Source organism: Scomber japonicus, chromosome 21, assembly GCF_027409825.1.
Source record: "Scomber japonicus isolate fScoJap1 chromosome 21, fScoJap1.pri, whole genome shotgun sequence".
NCBI lineage: Eukaryota > Metazoa > Chordata > Actinopteri > Scombriformes > Scombridae > Scomber > Scomber japonicus.
Genome location: NC_070598.1, coordinates 8,855,189 through 8,879,570, shown reverse-complemented (window position 1 = coordinate 8,879,570; position 24,382 = coordinate 8,855,189). Strand labels below are relative to the sequence as shown.

The following is a 24,382-nucleotide window of genomic DNA, read 5'->3' as shown; positions in this document are numbered from 1 at the left end:
AAGAGTAGCCACTTAGTAATGTTACAAATGTACTTAAACCAAAACATACAACAGGAAAATTCAACACATTTTCTCCTCTACATGCATCTTCATTGGCATTGCACTCTATCAGGGACTTTAACTGCTCAGTATTAGCTAGAGCTTTCTCAGTTGTTATTCATCATTCATTAGTGTCAGGTGAGACCATTCATTAAACTGATGAACTTCACAGGGTTTGGATTTCAGTCTCATGAGGAACCAAATTAAGTCAAAGTCAATATATCTGCCCACTCTTTTCCACAGGGACATATGTGACACAAGTGACGGCCACAGATGCAGATGACCCTACCTATGGAAACAGTGCTAGAGTGGTATACAGCATCCTCCAAGGCCAGCCATACTTCTCTGTTGACCCTAAAACAGGTATGGTACTCCTCCTTCTTTTTATTTATATGACACCAATAGTAAGTTAGACAGTGACAGTTTTTATTTTTTACTATAAAATCTGAAAGTCACTCCTGTCAACAAATAAGTGTCTTTTTTATGAAGCAAGGGATTGCAGTGAGGCAATCTTGCTGTAAATAAGGTTATCGAGGCCATTATTCTCAAATGGTATGTGTGATTGAGCGACTTCTGAACAGTGTGTGTGATGTAATGTGGACTAGAGCAAGCATATATCAGGAGAATAAAATAAGACCCAGTATTGACCCCAGAGCATGCTGCTCATGAGTGGGCCACAAAAGGACACATGTTTTTCGATAGAGACTGTGAATTATTCATTTGACAGGGAATGAAAGGGTCAATTGGATCAAACACTGGACTTAAATCAAGCAGCGATGATATCAAGCATTCAACATTATCAACACGCATGCTGTAAAACATTCAGGGTATCAGTTTCAGTATTCTGCTGTTGTTGAAACCTAGATGTAAGTGTATAATATATTTTAAGTACAGGAGCTCTAAATATGGTAGTTGCGAGTTTAGTGAAATGGAAGGAGGTCATTACTCTTTGCAACATATCAAAATGTCAGGAGGAACCATAAACTGACAGCCTCAGTATCAGGATGTGCCCACGAAATAAACTGCTATCTCAAACCACAGCTGAATCTTTGCTGCAAGGATGCTGACTAGTCCGTGTTGTGCATAGCATGCCAGCAAACAGCTTAAGCAGCTCACTTTAATTGACAAAAAGACAAATAAGACAATAACATTAACAGTGTTTTATAGTTATTTCCTTTTTATTTATACCTGCACTATGGAGGAGTAGGCGGATGGCGTCGTAGGAGGAAAATGGGAATAAAAAGGTTGTAGACTGGCAGCAAGGGGGGGGGGATTGCAGATGAAATACCCTCATAACACCAGTGTTTGCCGTTAGTGGGCTGCTGCTGGCTTACTATCTGGGACAGTTCAAAGCATATGAAAATAGGTTCATACAGTACATATCACACAGGCAGATATGGGGGAATCTGTTGCTGATTATGCCGCTCATCCCACAGCTTTACAGAGCACATACTGTGACTGTATTTCAAACTGATGCTGGAAAAAATCTAACTGTTAAAGTAAATGTTTGCCCTGCTGGGACTGCATCTATCTGCAAACGCACATCAACAAGGGGAACAAACATTGGGAGGAAAAAGGTGAGCAGAGGGAGGGGGGGATGATGACCACGTGTGTTAATCGCCATGCATGTCACAGTATCATCCCTCTCAGAGACAGAAATGTGAAAAATACAAATATGCTTTGATTTTTGGATTCATACATGTTAGAAGTCTGTGGATCAAATGTGACATCCTCACCATATTAAATGGAGTAAGAGGAGGAAAAAAGAGCAAACCCACCTATGCTGCCTGCTTCCTTTTAGCCTGCCAGCCTCCCACTGACCTGGCTATTAATCTGCAGTACAAACGCTCTCTGATCTCAGGGTCTCTGATCCTCAAGTGAATCATTATATGGCTTCACCAGAGTTCCCTATTGAATGTCAAGTGTCTCCAGTTTGTAAAATGACCTCTATTTCAGCCTTGGTCAGAGGCACATGTGCAGCTGGGATGTGAACCGCTTAGGTGAAACTGTTTATTTAGGTTTACTCTGTATTTTGAAGTAAATTGTGCATTTAGCATCAAACATACTTCAGGTTATCTTAAAAAGCTTTTTCCTTTTGTCTTTTTATCTCTGTATCTCTGTATCTCACTCTCTCCTCCTCCATTTCTTTCTCCTTTATTATCTATTTCTCAACAATCTTGTTCTACACCAGGAGTTATTAAGACAGCCTTGCCCAACATGGACAGAGAGGTGAAGGAACAGTACCAAGTATTAATCCAGGCCAAGGACATGGGAGGCCAGCTCGGGGGACTGGCTGGGACCACCATTATCAACATTACCCTCAGCGACGTCAACGATAACCCGCCTAGGTTCTCCAAAAGTGAGTGCCCTTTGTAGGAAGTAGACATGTCAATATAATGCCTGTTTAACAACACCAAAACAATAATAATGTGGATGACCTTATGCAGGTTCACACATTTTATGATAATGAAATAAACACTGCAATTACAACAGGGCACAGGGTATTCATCATGAATCTTCATTGTAATTGGTTTTCATTATTTGTCATTATGCACTGTCGTAAGCAAAGGGCTGTTTATTTAGCATGATTGAATCTACAGCTACTACTCCAGGCAAATAAACCAGGGTTGGTGTTATTTTACTCATGGAGCATCCTTCTATATTTAGATCAGGTTAGAGAGCTATACTGCTGCACCGGGGATTGAGTCAGTGTATTTAAACACTGTATTTTATCCAGTATTTTATATAAGCTGCTAAACCGGATAAATTTGATTGTACTGTTCATCAGTTCATGTAAAAAGCCAAGCTGGAAAATATATCCCTTGCTGTAAATGCGTTGGTCTGTGAGAGTTTTCTACATGAAGCATAAATATTTGACTGTGTGCAAAGTTTATTCTATTTTAAAGCAGCAATGATATGACAGGAAAGCACAGATACTGTTCTTTACTGATGCAGTCTCTTCAGGTATTTATAGGCGACTCTCAGTGCCCTCCTCTGAATGTAAATACTGGCAGTCAGACGGTCAAGCTCCTTTGGCTGCAAGGAAAAGATGATATTTCCATAATGCTGTGACAGCACTGAGGTTTGAGCCAAGTATGGCTGCTCCTTTGCCCTGTCCCAAATCCTCTCTTAGTCCTCTTCTTTTTCCATCTATTGAGAGCTTACAGGTTAAAAATGTGTGGTGGCCATATTGGAGGAAGTCATCAGATAATTCAGTTTACATATGACATTGCTGCACATATCCATCCACATATATATTTTCCAGACACCGTTCCTTTCCTCCCAAGTTATTATAGATTACGTATTTGAGAACTGCCAGTCCCCTGAGCCTCTATGAGGGCAACAGATGTGGCTGCAACTGCAAAGCATGCATAGTTCAGGACTGATAGTAATGTATAGTGGCTGAATGTTGCTCTGCTGAATTATCACAGAAGGTAGACCGAAGCACTGACAATGCTGTAAAACAACTTTGATGTAAATTGTCTTGACCTGCAGTTCAGCATGTTTTGGCACAATGATGATCGGAGCTAACAAAACGAAAGGTTCTTGTCCTATCATTAAAGGACACGAACCCAATAAGACTTTTAAAAAATGTATGCGTGTCCTTGAAAGTACTTGATTATTTATTGAAATTATGGCAGCCAAATTCATCCATATGTCTCAGATCCCCTCTCTCATTCCTCGGCTCAACACTGAGGAGAAAGATCCACGGTAAAATGAAAGAATAATAAATAAGTTCGAGTGCAATAACTTATACATAAGAGTATTGGAATAGCATGACCTCAGGTACAATATTGATTTTCAAAAAAACATTTAATGCAACACATTGCAATAACCAAAGCAAAGACAGGTATTTTGGTTTCGCTTCAATAAATATATGTTGATCCTCCAGCAAGAAAAGAAATATCCTCTCAAAAACTGTCATATCAGGGAAAAATAAATCTAATGTTAAAGTTTTTCAGTCTGTTTTAACTATTTCTTTGTTGGAGTAGAACATGCATTAGGCATTTGTTTGATTAAAGTAATGTCAGGTACTACTGCTTTGCTTTGATGGATTTTCGCACATCCAGTCATAATGAATAATCCTGAATAAATCTTTTGGTTACTAGTTTCAAAAATTCATCTTAAATGAATATCTTCATATGACATTTCTTGGTCTGAAGGATGAGAAAGAGAGGCATAACTACCCCAAGTCCCTAAAACAGTTGTGATAATGCTATTTTAGTGTTTAGTGGTACTGCCCACCAGTTGTACTCACTAATAATATGCAATGGTCAAGTTTTAATTTCCCTGGCTTGAGCAAATACCAATATTCGAACAGCTGGACTTCACAGAGAATAAAAGGAAACACAGAACTTTCCATCCATTGTCTGGCATTAGTGGTAATCAATCAACCTACAGTTTGTTTTTTATTGTTTTACACAAGTCTTCAGCAGTATTTTTTGCTGTTGGGAGAACCAAGGCCCTTGGGCTCTTGTGTTTGTTGATCTTACAGGTTGTGCCAGCCAATTACAAGGAGTTGAGCACCCTTGATGTCCAAGCACGTCAAAATTGAATAATGTCATGCCTATAGCCACAGGGCTGACTTCAGACAGAGAGCATATCAGCTGCTAGCCTGTGGGTGGATAAGATACCCTCAGGCAAGCAAGAGACTACATAGGACATGGAGATGTGAAGAGCTTAGTATTTCCATCCAATGTCAAATGATGATATAAATGAGACTGTGTCCAGTCTGATGTTTGTTTGTTGACAGGTTTCTTTCACCTGAGAGTTCCTGAGTCTTCTGCTCTGGGGTCTGCTGTTGGGAGGATCAAAGCCCATGACTTGGACATTGGGAAAAATGCTGAAGTTGAGTACACCATTGTGCCAGGAGATGGAGGCGCCATGTTTGACATCACCACCAATGAACACAACCAAGAGGGGATTATCATTCTCAAAAAGGTATGTCTCAGGAACAAAATGTATAACATATACAATATTTTTTTTAAAACTTTTTCAAACTAGATTCAAACATAGTATATGCCAACACCATTCTGAATGTATGTATTTTGTCAGAATGGTGGAGCAACTATTTAAATCCTTTATGCCACAACATATAAACACTAACAACATGTCATGAAGCAAATGAGCAAGCCATCAGAAAAGCTCACATTCCTTGCCATAATTATTAAATAAAAAAATACAGGGGGGTGGTGTAACAGAAAGAAAAACTTGCAAAAACACCTGGAGGCTTCCTGTCACTGCTATTCCACTGGTGCCACTGCTGTAGGCTTATCACCAACGCCAATAAAGGGGCAAACAAAAATCAAGGAAATAAAATAATAACATAAATTATTAGGTTGTACCTCAGTGTTTTACTGGGAGTCCACAGAGATTTTAGTAGTGCGTATGTTTGTTCAGTCCACACTGACTTGGACCTGCGTTCAGCAACTCTGTCCACAGAAGCAGCTCCTGACCAGCGGCTGGCTAACCCTGTTGACCAGGCTGACTGACAGCAAAAATGAACTGAACCAAAATAGTTTAAGTCATCTGCGTGGGAAAAAATCAACAGTGTTTATTAATTCATTGATTTTATTTGACTACCCAAGTGGATTGAATCTGCCTGTAGTGAAACAGGTGAGTTCACAACTCACTGTCAGTTGAGTCGTAGATAACGATAATAAGTTAAAAATACATACAGTGGGATATTTGTGTGATCAAGCAGCTGTCTATGCAGATTATGCTTCACTCAACACAGCAGAAATAGCCTCAGAGCGTTAACAAGAAAGCAAGGGGTCTCAGACGCCTTCTATGTAAACTGTCTGTATCCTGCTGGGTGCTTTGCAGATGCAAATACGTGATCTTTCAGTTACTGCATTTGATGATGGTGCTCTCTCCTGCTATCCATGTCTTAAAGTACAACACAGAGTAATGGCATAGGTCTCTCTGAGTGCTGGTGCTATATAAAGCTTACACTCAGCATGTCAGGGCTCATTTACTATGCCATATGTTGTCTCTTGCTAAGTGGATTAATACACCCAGAACATACTGACCCACAGCAAGAGGTCTTGGTCTTTGGTTGTACTTTCTCTGATCCACAGAGCCAATGTATCTCATTTAAAACCAACTTTTACTACATTTAGCATTTGTAAGACCATGATAGTACTTCACAAAAATGGCAAGTGGCACAAAAGCACCAGTAAGATTAGACAAATGTATTACTCTGAGGATAAACCCTATGATATCTATCATCTCATTTTCAAGGGGGATCCACAACTACCAGAGGGAAAAAAGGACATTACAGCCACAGACAAAGAGGGAGATATAGAGTGACCCAGTCAGTGCAATGACTACTTATCTATTAAATACCTAGGCTATAATAGGACTTTTTAAGAAATCAATTATTAACTTAGGCCCATATATTAAAAAAAAAGTTCTGCTTCAAAATTAAATTCATTCATACTTAAAATACATCAAAAAATTTAGTCTCAGGAATTAATATACACATGATGGATATTTCTTTTCATACCATAGAGCAGTGCTCTCTAAACAGTTCCATTAATACAAACAAACATTTCAATTTTGGATATAGGGACACTGAGTAATACAGTAAGAGCTTCTGGAATGCCACATGGCAAAGCCCGTCCCTGGATTTCATAACTTACTCCTGTTGTTTTGGTATATTAAGTGCAAAGATGCCCATTAAAAATATTCCCTTATTTCTGTACATTCTCTGCTCTGTTGTGACATTCTCCTCAGGGTATGCCTAGTTAAAGACTTGGAGATCCATCATGTCCAAACACTAAATAGAAATAATATCATACTTCTACCCACAGGCTTGACTGCAGAGAGCAAAAGCGTAATATTATTTCTCTTTGGACATTGAGGGCATTGAACTCAGTGACAGTGGGTGGGCAGTATGCATTTATGAGTGTTGCATGGGCAGAGAATGAAAGAGTCTCAGCATGGTCTCATTAAGGTTTCATGCGCCTATTCTTGAAAGGTGCATTTGGTTTTAAAATTGTGGAGTGTGTCGATGTGACAAAAGAGTATAATTATTAAAAGTACTGTATTAATAATATCATCATTAGACTTAGTGCTGGCCACATTTGGACATTCACAATGTAAGTGGTCCGTTGAGGAATGTGGGCTCACTTATGTTGGTTTGTTTGCCTCTCTATTCAATCTCATATGCTTATGCATCATTTCAGGCCAGCCAGGTTAGTAAACATGTGGTTTTCAACAGTATGCAAACTGTTACATCTCACTGCCAGTAACCACTGAATAGCAGAAGTGCTCACGCTTCCACACTTCTGCCAGCCTGCGATTAAAATACATCATGTCAGTATCACTTGAACAGCTGGGGAGCGGTTGGCTCAGTATCTCTACATGTGCCATCTAACAGTTAAGCACATGATATGAATGTTTTAAAGTGACTAGGTCTCACCCACACATAACACTACACGGATGCACACATATGCAATTTCTCATAAACTCTCACAGGTGCATATGCACAAATATAAGCTTTCAACCTGCAATTGTGTTACGCACGCCGTCTGACTTGTTTGCACATTCACCCACGAACCTCTGCACATTTTTTCTCTCATACACTGTGCTGCATTTCCCTTTGGCAGATGCAGTAGACCCCTGTGGTGAGTTTAAATGCCATTTGTTGTCACTGCTATTTAGGTTCAATAGATAAAAAAAGAAGAATGGCAGAGTGATGCTATGCTTGCATAATGCAATAGAATGCATGGATGAGATTTATCTCTGGAATGTGTTATTCCAAAATGTTGTTGGGTAAATATTCACACCTGAGATTTGTGTTATCATTTCCAAAACATACAAAAAATATTTAACTTAAAACATACATTCAACTATTCTTTCAAAGGTGGCAGATAAGTCCCAACTTTCGTATCAACTCGTTCTGCTTCACCTTCATGTCAGCAATCATGTTGTCAGTGCTGACATTACTATTTTCCAATGATGGATATCTAGTTTTAGTGTGTTTTAATCACATCACTTTTGATACCCTCTAAAAGAGCAGCCTGCACACAAAGTTGCAGTCACAACACAATACACAAGTAGAAATACTGTTTAAACAAAGTTGTACTGTAGTCATAATAAACATAAACTGTTATATGCTGAATGTTACAACAGTAAAACTTTGTCATTATGAGTCTATAAGTACAAGTCTCAAACATGATAAAAGATGGTCCTTCAGATTTCCTCCAAAACAACTATATTTACACGCGGATCCACTTCTGGAAGATTAAAAATCATTTTCTCATTATATTCCTGCCTTTTTCATGCAAATTCCCCTCAACAAAATACTTTTAAGGAGAGTAAATATATCTATCTTTGTCACTTTTTCTTACTTTTGATGCATGCAGTGTATTTCATCTGATTGCAAAAGTAATAGAAAAAAATGTGCAGCCAATTCTGTTTTTGTGCCTCTCAGGGTATTTCTGATGTAAGTGTCTAAATTGCTCTTTGGGGGAATGCAAATCTGCATTTGTTTTTCTGATGTATCACACTGAGGTATTCGTTAACTGTTACATTTTTAGTACATGCCCCAGCTCACAAGCACACAAAGGTGTGTGATCCTTTGATCCCCAAAAATATGCAGCTGAGTGAGTAATTGATTCCCTGCTCAGTGAAAGAGCTCTCTCAGTATGCTTTGTGCATGCATGTATGAAGAGTATGGACATACAGCAACCTGCATTTATTACATCATATAGCCACTGTGCATACAATGTATGGGAATTGAGCTTATAGTCATGTCTATAGATCACTGTATATGTATGCCATGCTCATTGACAGTAATGGAATAACGGAATGAGACAGGATGCAATTATGATGTAAATGAAGACAGTTATTTGTTTACATCATGTATACCCTCGATGGATGGCAAGGCTTCATCTTCCCTCCTATTGTTTTACTTTCAGTGTTTGATATGCTGCCACAACCACAATGAGGCAGTGTGATGTATTCCCTACAGTGGAGAGCTACCACACAAAGCCGTTGTTGATGGGGGACATTCTGAGCCCCTTTAACTGACCAAGTCCCCCACAATGTAATTTACTAAACAACATGTGCTTCTACCATGTGGAATTGTGATAGTAGCAGGGCACAGATAGAGTGAGAAGGACAAGAGAGAAAGAATGAGCTGTGCCTCGCAAAGGTACGGAGAGTAGGTAGCTGTAGATGAAGCCTTTATGAGTTGTTCACTATGTTCCCAGAATACTGACCCACCCACAGACTTGTCTTATTTCAGATTGGTAGAATATCCCCAGAGACAGGTGTGCAAATGTGTGCAGACAATCCTACTCTACCCCCTTTCTCTCTCTCTCTCAGCTTTCCCTCTCTTCTCTTTCGACTTCCCTCCCTCGCACCAACGTCAAAAAAAAAAAAAAAAAAAAGGAAGGAAGGAAAGAAAGAGGCACAGCAGGACAGAGACGAAAGCCACATTGTACACATAGCAGAGTTTGGCAGACCCCAAATTAGAGACTCGGGAAGGTTGGTTATGATAAGAGGATCAGGCTGAGTAATGGGTTCAAAGGATGATCATCTGTTCCCTAGTCTGCCGATACAGGGGGAGAGGAAAAAAGAGGCACAGAGGCATGGAGGGGGTTAGCACATCCCATCTGCAAAACATAAGATTATTGGAGACAATAGGTAAATCCACCAATGAATTCCCAGAGAAATGTGCAGACAAATGTGTGCGCACAGAGTGACATACTGTATATGAAAAAGGGATGTGAAAGGAAAGAGACACATTCACACACTGCTATACGTATGTGGAGAGCACGTATATATAGTAGGTGTGATTGTCGACATCATAACCTTGGGTTGTATTGGTAAAATAATTTTCAATTACATTAAATATCGTTTTGTGCATTTGTCCATTTGCATGTTTATTTATCTCCTCGTGGGAGAAGAAAAGATGGCAGATATGCATAATTGAAATTTGCTGTTGTAAGCCTAGAGGAATGGTATTGTTTAATGACAGCATGTGTGGCATAATATTTACTGGCTTACATTCAGGGAAATTCATTTTAATATAGGACGATCTCTTCACAGTACAAGCTGAAAACCCCCAGCGGCAACAGTGCATTGAATACAGAGCATTTGCTGCAGACCTCTGGCACTGCTTCCAAATCCTTTGCCCCAGAGTGTCATAGGGGTTCAAGAAGCATTGCAGAGAACTGTAGGTGACTTGTGTGCTGCAAACTGCTGCATGTATTCCTCAACTACTGGTTTAAACTGGTATTTAGCTGTAAAATTTATAATGCAAGTTAGTAGTCATCGTGGAAAATAACTAGAAAATATATTCTTTAAGGAAACTAGTTGATGCATGAGGCCTTGTGGTTGCTATACTTTTTAGAGTTTTTGTTTGGGTGTCTGAACTCCAACATTTTCTTCACTACAGTCATGTAGTGGCACTGCACCCGTCAGAAATGATGCAAAATTATTCTTAAAGGACATGGATGCTGACTATGTACTTTTTTTTACTGTCAACAAATCATGTACAGAGCCACACCAACAATGAATCGATCCTACTTCTAAGTATAGTGTGTTTATTCGAAGCCTGATGATTTCATTCCTCTGTGCTTTAGACTTCCATTGTTGCCCAAAAACTATTAAAAACACATCAATGAGCCACACCGTTGCACTGACTGACATTTCCCTTCACCACAAAGATTACGGTCACAGTATTTTGGTTAGAAATGGCTCCAAAGACTGATGACAGTGATCACATGTTCTGTCTGTGTAGACTAGTTCCATGTAAGGCAGATGCCATGATTGCAGTTCCATTTACAAAGCTTCACTAGCTTGTGCTACATACTGTATCACAACCTTTTGACTGTACTGAAGTTCTTTTAGAATTTTACAATATAGCACTGAGTCAAGAAGTTGTGATGTAGCACAACATTTCATTGTTGGTTTGGCTCTGCACATGAGTTTTGCTGACAATGAGGAAAATATAGAAAATGGCCAGCCACATCCTTTTGGTGTCCAAAATCTCAGTTTACTGCTTGCTATATAGTAAATTATTGAGTGTCTGCTATATAGGAAATGGTGGAGAAATAAACAAAGGAGTGACTTGTAAATCAGTCTGAGACATTGCTCTGAATGTTTTCAGCACCATGGACAGATAGTAAGAGACTTGTTTGAAGGGTTCTGAATGATGTAGGTAGACAGATAATCACAAATTTCATAATAACTTAAATTTCATAACCATATATTGGATCGTGGGCCCAAGTCTTAGCACACTTATCCCAGACAGCCTTCATTCTTCAGGCAATATACAGGTATGTTATTAATTCACTGCGGAAAATTGATTTGTTGTGAGTAACATGGGAAAAATAGTGGCCAGTGATTCCTTCAGGTGACAATTATTCCATTTCTAAAGAACAACACATTCAAGTGACTGATGTTGCCTGACATAAAAGAAAGAGCTTGTCACTAACAGAGCACAAAACTAATCAATATTTGTATGCAAAACAAATGCCACTAATTGCCTGGATTGCCAAACGTGGGCCTATTAAGACTTCCCTACTCAGGGCCATTGGCAGAATTGAGGCAAGGAGCCTTTTTCATCCTTCCTGCCATCAATTAAGGATTTAATTTCACTAAAGCCAGACACTGACTGCGGTCTAATTTCTCTATCAGAAATGTCATTACTGGGCTGTTTGAACAGTAAATCATTTCAGAGAATGGAAGCTGCTACTGCCTGTACAGTCTTGATGAGATACTACCAGGCAGTAAAAAAGGGTAATGGTCAAGTGACAAAAGTGTAATGAACACACTGCTAACTTGACTGAAAGCGAGAACACTGTGAGGAATGCTTGTTGTAATACTAAAGAAGACAACAGGCCGTGGTCTCTTAAATTTTACAGAGTTTACAGGGATACATCGATACAGTTAATAGTTAAAGATGTCCTTACTTTGTGAAAATATCTGAACTATACATATTTTTTTTCTATAGCCCTGAGGTAATCACAGTATAGGTTAAAATTCATAGCATTAGTGTCTAAGAACTCATCCAATAGCATGATACCAGCTGAACCTTGCTGAGAGACAGGAGTTGAAACTAATCTATTGATTATAGTGCTGAATGTTTCACTGGGAGGTGAAATTAGTTATTTTAGGACCTGGTGTGAAAGGCGTTGAGAGAAGGAGCAGAGATGAAACAATACCTCAGAACAGCAGGAGATCCATGTACCCAGCATGGACGAAAAACATCTCACCAAGCAACCAAGCGGGGAGCAATGTGTGTGTGCATGTCTTTGTGTACGTCTGGGTATGCATGTGCTGTCTGTGAGTGAATGAGCACAAAGAGGGGGGAAAAAAAGAGGAAAGTGATAAAGAGGCGGCTGAGGTGGTGCTTGGAGTCGATGAAGTGCCTTCTCTCTGGTGGCCTGGGGAGGCGTGGGTGTAATAGATTAAACTAGTGTCTCGGGGCTCATCCCATGGCTAACCCTGTCCTATTAAGAGTGGCAGTGCGAGTCTTTCACAGTCACTCCACTCCACTGCAGTGTGGACAGGGCTGCTGGCAAGACTCTCACATGGCACTCCACTGTTGTGAGCACTGGGGGGATGGAGAGGCTTTGAGGCAGCCAAGGACACAAACTGATGTGACTGATGGCAGCACAATAAAGTGAGCATCTCTTCTCCACAGTGTTAGGACCCCCCGGTTTTCAGAGGGACATCAAATGGCTCTTTGGGGCATGTAAGCTTTCCTCTGCTGATGATAAGTGTTATGGAGAATTTGTTTGTCAATGGTTAACCTCAGCAGTAGAGAAAAGGGTACAGGAGTCCAGGATGTCATATGCTGAAAGTGTTTATTAAAGCTTGGTCAAGGAGAATTGTGGTGACATCCTGCCTTGGACAGATGTATTGATAATACTTTGATTCTCCTTGGCCAAGCTCTAATAAACACTTTCAGCTTAAGACAGACTCCTGTACACTTTTTTCTACTGCTGAGGTAAACCATTGACAAACAAATCTGTTTGTTTCTGAGGAAACTGTCCTCCGTTGATAGTCTTTAAGCCTTCACAAATAGTACAGCACTACAAATACTCTATGCCCATAAATGGTCATACTCAATGCGCCTACAGTAATGGAATTTGTCTATTGGTTCATTATTCTTCAAACAAGGAAACACTGTTACCCATCTGTGTGTTTGGGGAGTCAGACAGTCATATCCTCTGACCTTGGGTGCCACAGCAATGCTGCATTACCCTTATCAAAGTGACTCTTTCATTCCCCAAAACACCACAGGCAGTTGCCTTCACTGTCTCAAGGAGAAAGATAGAATGTCTCTCTGCCAAGATGACAGTGTGGCTCTTACTGTGACCTCAAGACCCATGCTTGATCCAAAATATGGAAAATTCCCTAACAATAAGCTCACTGTGCTCTGTGGTCAGTTGACTGGTGATGGAACAATGATGACTCGAGGTCTTTAGCATTCTTCCACATGGCAGAGTTTTGCTGAACTGTCAGTCAATGACTGCAGTGACCTTATAAAGAAGTCACTCATTCACAAGAGAGATATTATGCCAGACTCAAACCACTGAGTCATAATTGCCTATCTCACAATCTCAGTGGAATTTTCACACTGAAGTAGCTTGCATCTCAGAAATAATGTGCTAAAGCTTTTTAGGCATTGTTAGGACTATTAGAGCTTATTGCAACCCAACAGGCAAATCATTAGCTTTTCGATGATGGGTGCTGTCATGTGGGATCAAGAGGTTTCGGCCCCACTTGATTTAAGCATCCAGACGTGGTCTAATGTTGCTGTTTGGAAAAACATGTTGGCTCAGACAACCGTAATTAGAAATTTGTGTTTTTTATTCTAGGCATATTTGGCTTAGCTTTGATTTGCTCTCACAGGATAAATCATGTGAGGGGGTGTTAATGATTCATAAGTGGTATTGTAAATATATAATGCTGTGGTAAAATGGATTTACGGCCGCTCACCATATCACAGATTAAACAGCATTTTCTGTGTTTTTCGCCCTATTTAATCTTCTGCCTCTTCAGGTAATACCTGCGTTCAGTACAAACAAATGAAATCCTGCTAATGACTTGCTGTGCTGTGATAATTATTCTTTGCGGGGAAAAAATAGATTCACCCATGGGTGTTGGCAGCAGACCGCCCCCCATAAAGTGGGTGAACGTGGTGGATGTTTGAAGAGAATATTGAACTCTGGTATTGTAATACTGTACTGAACACACAAACAAACTGAGAACCTATTAAATATGCATATCATCCTGCTTCTTCCATCCCCAAAATAACCAGTAAGCCGAAAAAACAGCTGCAACTAACACTTTACACTGCTCAAGGAGCTAGCTGTGAGGGAGGGACCAGAAACAGACCAAAGTAACAAGTTTTAGTTTATCGCTGTAAATCATCTTACAGTCACATCCATTTTTCTGTGTTCACACATATGAAACTGACTATGTAAGGACTTTTTATTGCCTGTGTGTGTGTGTGTGTGTGCGTGTGTGTATATGCGCAATACTGTACCTGTGAGACTGTGATGCCTTGATTAGTCCCCTGTTCTAAATTAACAAATTCCCTTGGAACATAACAGGTTCAATTGGCAAGAAAAAAAAAAGTTCCTTCATTCAGTATCACTGCCAGTGCAATGAAGGTACACATTTACATATCAAAGGGCGCAGCACTATGTCTAGAATTTCAAGTGTGTTCTGTTGTGATGTTGAAGAGCAGCAGCACTGACATGAGAGGAACTCAGTCTGTCCTCTTTACAAATTCCACCGTTGATACACTTCCTTGTTGTGTCCGCAGTAACCCATAAAAGGTGCATAACAACTGAAGCCATAATGAGACCCTTCAAACTTATAATTGAACATGCATAGGTGTATGCAGCTTGTTTAAGGATAATATATGTGTGGATATGGGTAATACTTACTCATACAACACCAGCTCTCGGCTTATAAGTAGGTCATCCTCGAGAAAGGGGAAAAAACGTAAAATGATACATGCAGTCTGAAAATGAATGGCCATTTTTTTCTTTCCTGTGAAATTTCCCTTATGGCCTCCAGATCTGATTTGATTCTCCCCAACTCAAGCGTTGACACATTAGCACGTCTTCTCATTAACTCAGAGTTTCTCATTACCCCCTCCTGGCCCCATTTTATTCCTATTTAACAACAGATATCCCAGACATACTTGGACCATCTTGTGTCTCAAACACATTAAAAAAAGGCAGTGAAACTCTAAGAATTACTGTTTCGCACCCAAACCAGAATATGTAAATTATTCTGTGAGATTTGCTCGACAGTTAATCATATGGCTGTCCATGCTTTGTTCCTCGGATGTCAGAAAGGTTTCTTCCTCCTCCATCTGCTGAGGAAATGTGCTGCAGTTTGTTCATGTGTTGCCATCTCCTTTCTTTGCTGCAACTTAATGAGTACCTGTACGGGCAAAATATTTAATCCTGATAAAATGCTGTGGTGTGTACTAGACTGTATCAAATGAGCAAAGCATAATAATGAGTGGAGTGTTGTGATAAATTATTGTACAAATTCACCTGAGTTTTAATACAGGCACCCCAAAGCATGTGAAGAAGGGATCTTTTAATGGGCAATATGTACTGGAGGATGGATAACAGCAGGCAAAAACAGCTTTATTTACATACGGACAACTTACTATTGTTTTAACACAGACCTGAAAAATGTGAACCTAGTCTTTAACATTACTGAATCCACCTACACTAAATAACATCCCTCCAGCTCAACTGTTTTAAATGAACGCATTATAATATTTGCTCAAAGCTGTTTGTTTGCTGTGACTCCAGGATGCCAGCTGTGCTTGCTAGAAGATTTGTGGCAAAAATGCAAAGCCTGTGTGTGAAAAGAGCATTTTCCCAATGCGCTTCACAATTCTCCATCATCGGCTAGTCAAGGATTACACGAAAATTAGGCAGTCATAAAGGGTGAGAGTTTGGGCCTCTATCCTAATTGTGGTGATGCAGCATGTCGAGATGGAAAGCAACGCTTCGCCTTGTCCCCAGTGAGACTCTGGCTAATGAGGCCTGGTGTACACCTCCTGCTGTCCACCTCCCCAGCAGCATCATTGTCCCTCCTCCTCCTCCTCCACCTGTGCACGCATTTTAGCTGAGCTATGCATGCTTGTCTACATGTGCTCAATATGACATGTGCTTATTAGCTACTTACTTATTAGGCACTTACTTATATGTTATTTACTTTGCTTCTCTTAAACTCCAAATAATAAGAATAATGATTGCATTATTGATGAATGTATTTCTTAGTCTAAGTCTCACTCTTTGAAAAGCAAAGTTACTTTTGATGCTGATTTCCAGCAATCCACAGGAATCAGCATGATGCTCTGTAAACTGACATGATGACTGCTGTATATTTTAGGCTACTTTGTAGATGTAACTTAGTGAGCAATCTTTTAGTTTGATTGTAGGGATCAGCATTTGAATGACACCCATGATGAATTCAGTTTTTATACGTGGCCCGTTGCTTCTGGGAACTGGGTGCTCTGTCAGTGTTGTCACTTCTTGAAAGAGATTGAAAGGGACAGTGCATTTCCTCTTGAAGGATCTTATAGCTGTGCCTAGCCAGTTGCATCTGGTGCACTGTAATCAAACCAATCATGGTGGTTGATGGTCAATGATTGCTTTCAGATTGGCTTGCCTTCACATAGCTCTTTTTTTTCTTTTTACGGACACCTGCTGTAGTAGCAAGGCTGTGAAACCATGGAGATAGTGATGTGACAGAGGGCTTGAGAAGCATCTGCTATCACTGTGAAATCACAACTGCACAGTCTCTGATCATTTCTAGTGGATGGACTCTAATTAGTTAGCTAATTCATGTGCATTTAATTTGGACAGATGATTGGTTATGTTTATCTTGCATCATAAAAAGGCCTTTTTCTTCCTACATCCTCCAGTGCACCTCCCTTTTCAAATCCACTGTCTCTTCACATAAGCACATTTCACTGTGCCATTACCAGCTGTTTTCACTTGGCGTCTTTTGGAACAACATGCTGTAGATGCCCAAGTCCTGGGGTGAGAAGATAGCATTGCTGCCATAGTGGTTACATGTTAGTCAATTTGAAATACACAGAAAGGAATGTCTCTCATGTGACTCCGCGCCAGTAGAGCGTAACCGACTGCAAGCTTGCCAAGTACGGTCGGTCTCACATGAGAGGGCAGGAGACGAGCAGAAGCACGAATACGGGTGTCACCGCTGTCGGATGTATACACCTCAGCTGCAGACATGCCGAGGATGCCAATTCCTCCCCTCGCTTTTGACTAATTGACCCTGAGCAGATATGTCAGAGGCTTGAGGATGTAGAACGTATAAACCCTTAAGCTGTTTTTTGGAGAACTCTTGCATCGTCGAAGTTCTGCTGAACCAACTAAATGCAGTTTAAGTGACTCACAGTAAGGGGCAGAAACATCAACCTGGTCAGGAAATACATGTGGTGCTCTGATGAATTAGTTAAGACAATGCTTTGTCATGAGCTGTCATTTAAACTCCATGACTGTATGCTGTCATCACCTGTTATATTGTAATTGAGGGTGATTTTAAGAGTGTGTTTACTCCTTAATCTTCCTTTTGTGTTAGCTTTCTGTTACTATCTCTTATGTTAACGGGTTATTCTTGTCCGACACTGAGAACAATGCCATTTAAGTGTTTGACTGATGGCATGAACAGCAGAAATCAGATCAGATATGAGCAGGCTGATGTTGACATCTGATAGCAGTTTCACCTGAGCAGCACCCGCTTGAAAATGTGAGAATAACAAAAATGAACTGAGGGTAAATTGCTGCCAACACTGATGCTCCTATTGAGCTACAACGTTTCCTCAAGTGCTCTCAACTTGTACAGTATGAGCACCACAGAGAAAGTACATTACAGCAGGAGTGCTGACACAATCATATCAACTGCAGGTGTGAATGTAACTGAATTCTTTTCTGTTATTTTTCTTCCTTTTTTTAGCCCCTGGACTATGAAACCAAGAAGGCGTACACATTTAAGGTAGATGCCTCCAATGCTCATCTGGATCCACGATTTCAAAGCTTCGGGGCCTTCAAAGACACAGCAACAGTGAAGATAAACGTTTTGGATGTGGATGAGCCCCCAGTGTTCAATAAGCCCTCCTATGTGATGGATGTGTATGAGGACACACCAGCAGGCACCATCATCGGAGCAGTGACGGCACAGGATTTAGACGCCAGCAGCAGTCCAGTCAGGTAAAGTGAAACTCTTCTGTCTAAAACACTATGCAGGTTCCTTTTTGTGCATAGTGTTATATCAAAATGAAATTAATCAGTGTGTAGTTATCAAAGTGAGACTACATTTCATTAAAAAATAACAAATTCAATTCCACAAATGTATGTTGTGTTTGGTTACTGTTAGTGTAGGTTACTCTTGACATATTTAGACTACATTTGTGGTGAACAACATCTATTCAAAGTTCAGTTTTATGCATCTCGAGCAAAGAATTTGAATTCCCAATTCTAATTCAATTTAGTGGGACTCAATGGGGAATCACAGTCCTTAAAGGATGGATAATTATGGATCATTTCAATCAGAATTATCTTTTTATTTAAAAATGCACATTTTAGTCCTCCCTTTCTTTTCATTTAAACAACATTTTCAGTTTCAGTATTTGCAGTGCTTACTAACTATGAACTTTAATAGAAAAACTGAACTAGAAATGTTCAGACTTGTTTCCCTCAATTCTGCATTTTCCCATGTAAACTTAATCATTTTAATTACTGATCCATTTCTGAATAATATAGTGATGATCACTCAATAAACACACACAAGAAGTGCTGTCAGGTTTTTTCAATAATATCGTCAAATAATATATTCAGAAGTACCGTACAGTGCATAATATTTCTGAGAGACCACCTAGCATAACCTTTTCACTCATTGGTGACTTGTCAGTTCTTAAATATCCATGTACAGGATAAAACTAACAATAATAGATAACCCTTAAAGTTAGTAAACAACCCTAAAAAAGAAACAAGTTCAATAGTTCAACTTGCCTAGGAGCAGGATTCCTTTCACATCCACGTATGTCAGAATAACAGAACACAGATGTGGACTAAAGTAGTGTTGGATGAAAAGTGACATTGCTATCACATTGAATTGAAGAACAAACAACAGTGTACTCTAAAGGCTTGTCAGATCAACACATGAAAGATACACAACTGTGATTTGTCATACCTCTGGTTCAGACAAACATAAACTGTAAACTTACTGCTAAACTAAGGCTAAATAACTTGCATGAAGTATAATATCTCTTCCAGCAAAGAACTTAAATAGACACTGCATGTTAATTATAATTATATAGAACAGGTGTTTAATGACAGATTAACACTGACCACTTTGATTGTGAACATTTGTAAAGTAATGAATATAGCCAATAAATACATAAAAGTATAACTACTATTTAAATCACTATCCATACAGTTTAGTGTATAGTTATAGTTATATTTATATTAAAAGTTATGTTCTGTGCTGTGCTCTGATGATGAGTTAGTGAACTGACATAGCTTAACAAAAGTGAATCCATTCATCAATGTCTCCAGTCCCCATTCATTAATGTCATCAGGGCTTTAATCTTGAGAGTATTGTCAGTTTTACTCATCAGTTTGAGGACTAATCAGTCTGTGTTGAACATTTGACATTGTCATATAAATTGTTCTAGCACCAATGGTTGGCAGTTTTTCGACTTGTGGGTGACTGCCTGCAACAGAAGGAATACTGTAACTTTGGCTGACATCCACTCAGGCCAACTGTAGTGCTGGTAATTGTTTGACTTGGCAGTGTGATACGCTGTAATTGAAAGGACAGTGAAGTGGATGTATTGCGTTTTCGCCAGCGTTCTGTTGTCCAACTGTCATGGCAATCATTAAAGTGGGCCAAGTTATACAGAAGACGCTGTCCCCATGCGTTCTCTTCTACCCACTGTTATAATATGTTAATGCTTAGACTAACCAGTGTTACACTATCTATTTATGCAGACCTGCTGGAAGAAGTTTTCAGTAGGGGGGGGGGGGGGGGGGGGGGGCTGCCAACTGAATGTACAATGTGGCTATTCTTCTTCTTCTTTATTATCAATATTATTATTTTTACTATACAGCGCAATGTACATTTCACATGACTGAATGTTAAATATTTCTACAGTACAAGTGTGCAATTAAGTTATTTAATTATTTATCACTTGCTTTTATTATGTATTTCAAGTGTTAAACAGAGTGCTACTCGACAGAATATCTAACTATATATCAAACTACTAAACTAAACGTTTTGTTGTGTATAACTTTGTTATAGGCCTACAACTACACTATAGCGATTATAGAGTTATGGCTTAATAAGCAGATTAATCACATTTCTGAGATTTGTTAAATGCTGTTTTTAACTAATGGAAAAGCACACCCTTGAATATGAAACAGACTATTTTAGTCTCCTAGGTCTAACATGGTGTAATAACTGAATTGTGGTGAAGGCTTTCATCTGTCCAAAATGTTGTTATGTATGTGTATCAGAGACAGATGTGTTAAACTATTCAAGGGGAGCTGATGCTCTGACAAGGAGGGAAAAAAGAGCGAGTGTTTGGCCAGAATTTGCAAGTAAAAACGATCAGAAACAACAGATACAATGTAAAGAGCACAGCACAACATGTTTTGAACAGGAAATCACGCAACGATACAGCAAAACAACCTAAATACAAGTCCCAGTGTATCAAACACACAAAAGCAAAAGGACTTAATGCAAACTCATAATCTACAGCATTTAAAATGAATTCCTTAGGTTTTGATTTCTTTTTGATTGTCTTAACAGAACAAAATCATCAATAATGAATACTTATCAAACGAAATTTAAATCTTGACAAAATATGCCAAAACCTAAGTGGCACACACCTAAGAAAGTACTGTCCAGTAAAGCCATGCTCTCTCCTGGTGCTCATCAGGTGAGACATTTAAAAATGTCGCTGGTCGGTTTTATGGATCTGACGTGCTCGACTCAGCTCCTGATTTATACTCAGTGCAAGTCATCTCTTTTCTTCCTCCATCTGTCTGTCTTGCACACAGGCACACACATAAAACTTGAGTGGGAGATAACAATAGACTGTCCCTCACAAAGACAAAAGAAGTGCATTCTTAAAAAATGTATGAGAATCCTTTTGGTTTTTAAAATCTATTAGCTACTTTTGCTGGAGCAGATTGCTTCGTATCAATGCTTCTTCCAAGATGCATTCCGGAGCATAACGCAAATGGCAAAAGCACCTGTTGCATGAACAGTAGTTGTTTTATTATGAATATTTCATGCCAGAGAAAACAAAAGAATGGAAGAAGCAGAGATTTGTACAACAAAAAGCTTATGCCCTCTATTCTGTGGATCTCTACTTTCTTTCTGGCACTTTAAATATTCATCAATACCACAGCTGACATTGTTCATTTGTGTGCCATCATAGACTTCTTCACTTCAAAACGATAGAGCCAATGACCCATCATGCATAGGGAATAATGCTTTTAGACAACTGATTCTGCTATTTAACAGCATAGTGCAAAGTTATCTCTAGCTGGAGAAACAAAAGGGCTTCATGAATACTGCATTGGTGGCTGGTTCTGGAGAGCTTTCTCAAGTTTGAATGAGATTTAAAGACTTCACTTTTGGCCTTTGTTTTAAATGGTAATACCACAAATCACAAGACACAGAATAGCCATGTTGGTCTTGAACTTTAAAAGGCTTTACGACAGCAAAACCTTAAAGCATAAAATCATTAACTCTTGAAAATAAACTTAAATGTGCCTTCCTTTTATACTTAAATTACCTTGTGTGTCTTGCTTAATGTTCACTGGACTGAATTAACATCACTGCAGTTCAAAGCGAGAGATAACGCTGTAATTAATTTTCATATCTACAGCTCTCAGTACTAAGTCCAGCTTAAGTAGCCTCTTTAGATCAGTGATTTCTTTCTCAGAGTTGTGGATGAGCTCTATTATTTTAAAAGATAGCTTAAGAGATTGAAGCAATTACAAGTAAAAACATTTTTGATGTTTTCTATTTCACAGGAATACAGAAAATGCACTTTCTGAAATACTTTTGGCATTTAACATGAGAGATTGTAATTGAGCTGGTGAGACTTTGTTGTCATGTTCAAGGAAATTTCAAAACATGCAATGCTCGGTTTGTGATTCATCCTGTAATATTCTGGTTAGGCGGTCTCTTTAACCACTGGGCCACACTGACAGTTAACATAGGCTTTAGTAGCAGCTTGACTCCAATACATCCCCCCCAAAAAGCTTTTTGCCCTGAGGAAAAATTGCAAGCCATTGATCTTTTGAACTCTTGATGGGAGTTTGGCTGTAATATTTATCAAAGAGACTCACACTAAACTATTTTGACACAATCATGTTCACTTCAAGACTACGTGCAAAACAGAGTTAAAAAGAGAACGTAGATAAATCGAAATTGAAACAGAAAATTCAATGGAAACGAGGCTTGTAAAATAACTCTATTGAAGTGGTTTTGTTATCATTCTCATTACAGTAAAAGACTTGGGGGTCTGAACATATACTAGGCCTCTTTCTCTTAATGACTGAGTCAAGTCCAGTTTGAGGCTTTATAGTGAAAAAAACAAGCATGATAAATATTAATGAGAAATATCCTTTTAAGATCAAATAGCTTGCCACAAGAAAAAAAAAAAGACAGAATGGTGACACAAAGAGGTACAGGCTCAAGCCCAAGAGTAATTAAACATCTGTGCTGTGGAAGTGTCCATGAGCAAAGCACTGAAACCCCCAATCAGACCTCCATGTGAAGGAAATGAGGAAGATGATAATATTTTCTTGTGGGAACTCACTGGCGATCACGAAATTATTAATGAAAAATAGCCTTTTAAGATCAAATGGCATAGACATGATGAATGTCTCTATTGGTGTTTGGTTTCAGATCTCTTTTGTATTTCATCGTTTGCATTCAGAGCAGCTGGGTAAGACCAAAGATCCATTTCACAAGGAGGACACTGTACCCTCTGTACATAGACACCAAACCAACATTTTTATGCTTTTGTTGTTCGTCGGCTGTGAGAGATTGATACGGTTTCAACAGTGCCTAAAATTCATTTATGTTCCCAAGAAAAACGTTTATTCAGCATGGCTAAAGTACATGTGCCCCATTACTAGATTGGAATTTATATGCGATCCTCAGCACATTTTCTGGAAATGACCATTCAGAATGAGTAATGAAGGCTACGCCAACATTATATTACACCTAACTCATATACATGAGCCCAGAGGGAAAATCACTGTGGTTTAATTCCGGTTTATGCTGGAAATGGATGCCATTAAACAAACATTTTCTTTCAGGTATTCCATTGACTGGAAGAGTGACTTGGACAGCTACTTTGACATTGATCCAGTAGAGGGAACGATTTCCACAAATGAACTCCTTGACAGGGAGAACATCGCCCAGCACAATATCTCCATCGTGGCGACCAAACTTAGTAAGTATGACAACAAGATCGATTGTGATTCATGCAGGTGTCGTCGTCCTTCCCACTCCATAATCTGTGTGAAGGATTTAACACACTTTTACTCAAGTCAATACTCAATCCCATTTTGCGGGAAAGGTTTATAGGTGACTATAAACCATGATGGCTCTCCCGGAGGGATGTATCTTCAGGACATTGTCTCCTTTGGCATACTCGTCTCAATTCTGTTTTCATTTTTAACTGCCTTTTTTAACACGTTTGATGACATTGGCATTGGAGGGGAGCTTTTCTTGCCAGAGTCAACTTTTACTTACACCGCTGTAAAATGTGAAGCCTTCCAGAGTTTTACAGCAAGCAGATGCAGTGGCATCACAGCATGTTGTGTGCTGAGCTCGAGAAAGCTGTGGCTTTAAGACATGTCATCAAGCTAATTATGTTTTTATGAAGGAAGTGGAGCAAATTTCCGGATAAATAAGCAAATCCATCGTCATCAAGTCATCAAATCTGCTAAGAACCGTCAAAGTCATTATCCCAGAGGCAGGCTGGTGCTCAATCAAAATTACCCACGCTGTATATTCATTAGGACAGACTGTGAAATATGGGCTGTTAAAACTTGAGTCATTGTCGCCTTGGAAACTGATATTACTCACTTCCCTTCAAGGTCATGGCACTGACATGCTAATTCTGTTTTCAATGTGTGTGTGTGTGTGTGTGTTTTTCTTTGTGTGGCTTTTGTGTGTAAGTGACAAGGAACTGGAGGATGAGGTAGACTGAAAGGATATAATGTAGTAGGAGGGGGGAGGAGGATGAAGATGGAAGTTTTACAAGGGCGTTGCTCAGTCTGTC

At 39.3% G+C, this 24,382-nt stretch overlaps 1 protein-coding gene across 5 annotated transcripts in view; it reads left to right on the top strand.

The window, feature by feature from the left end:
* LOC128382042 (cadherin-12-like) overlaps window positions 1-24,382 on the top strand; it is a 61,859-nt gene that overhangs the window by 23,005 nt on the left and 14,472 nt on the right. For 3 of the 5 annotated variants that reach the window (XM_053342019.1, XM_053342018.1, XM_053342020.1), the window contains exons 3-7: window positions 283-402; window positions 2,231-2,398; window positions 4,793-4,980; window positions 18,025-18,278; window positions 23,412-23,552. In XM_053342019.1, coding sequence (XP_053197994.1) covers window positions 283-402; window positions 2,231-2,398; window positions 4,793-4,980; window positions 18,025-18,278; window positions 23,412-23,552 — 871 coding nt within the window. The remainder of the gene's footprint in view (window positions 1-282; window positions 403-2,230; window positions 2,399-4,792; window positions 4,981-18,024; window positions 18,279-23,411; window positions 23,553-24,382) is intronic. The other 2 variants (XM_053342017.1, XM_053342021.1) reach the window with 2 other exon arrangements.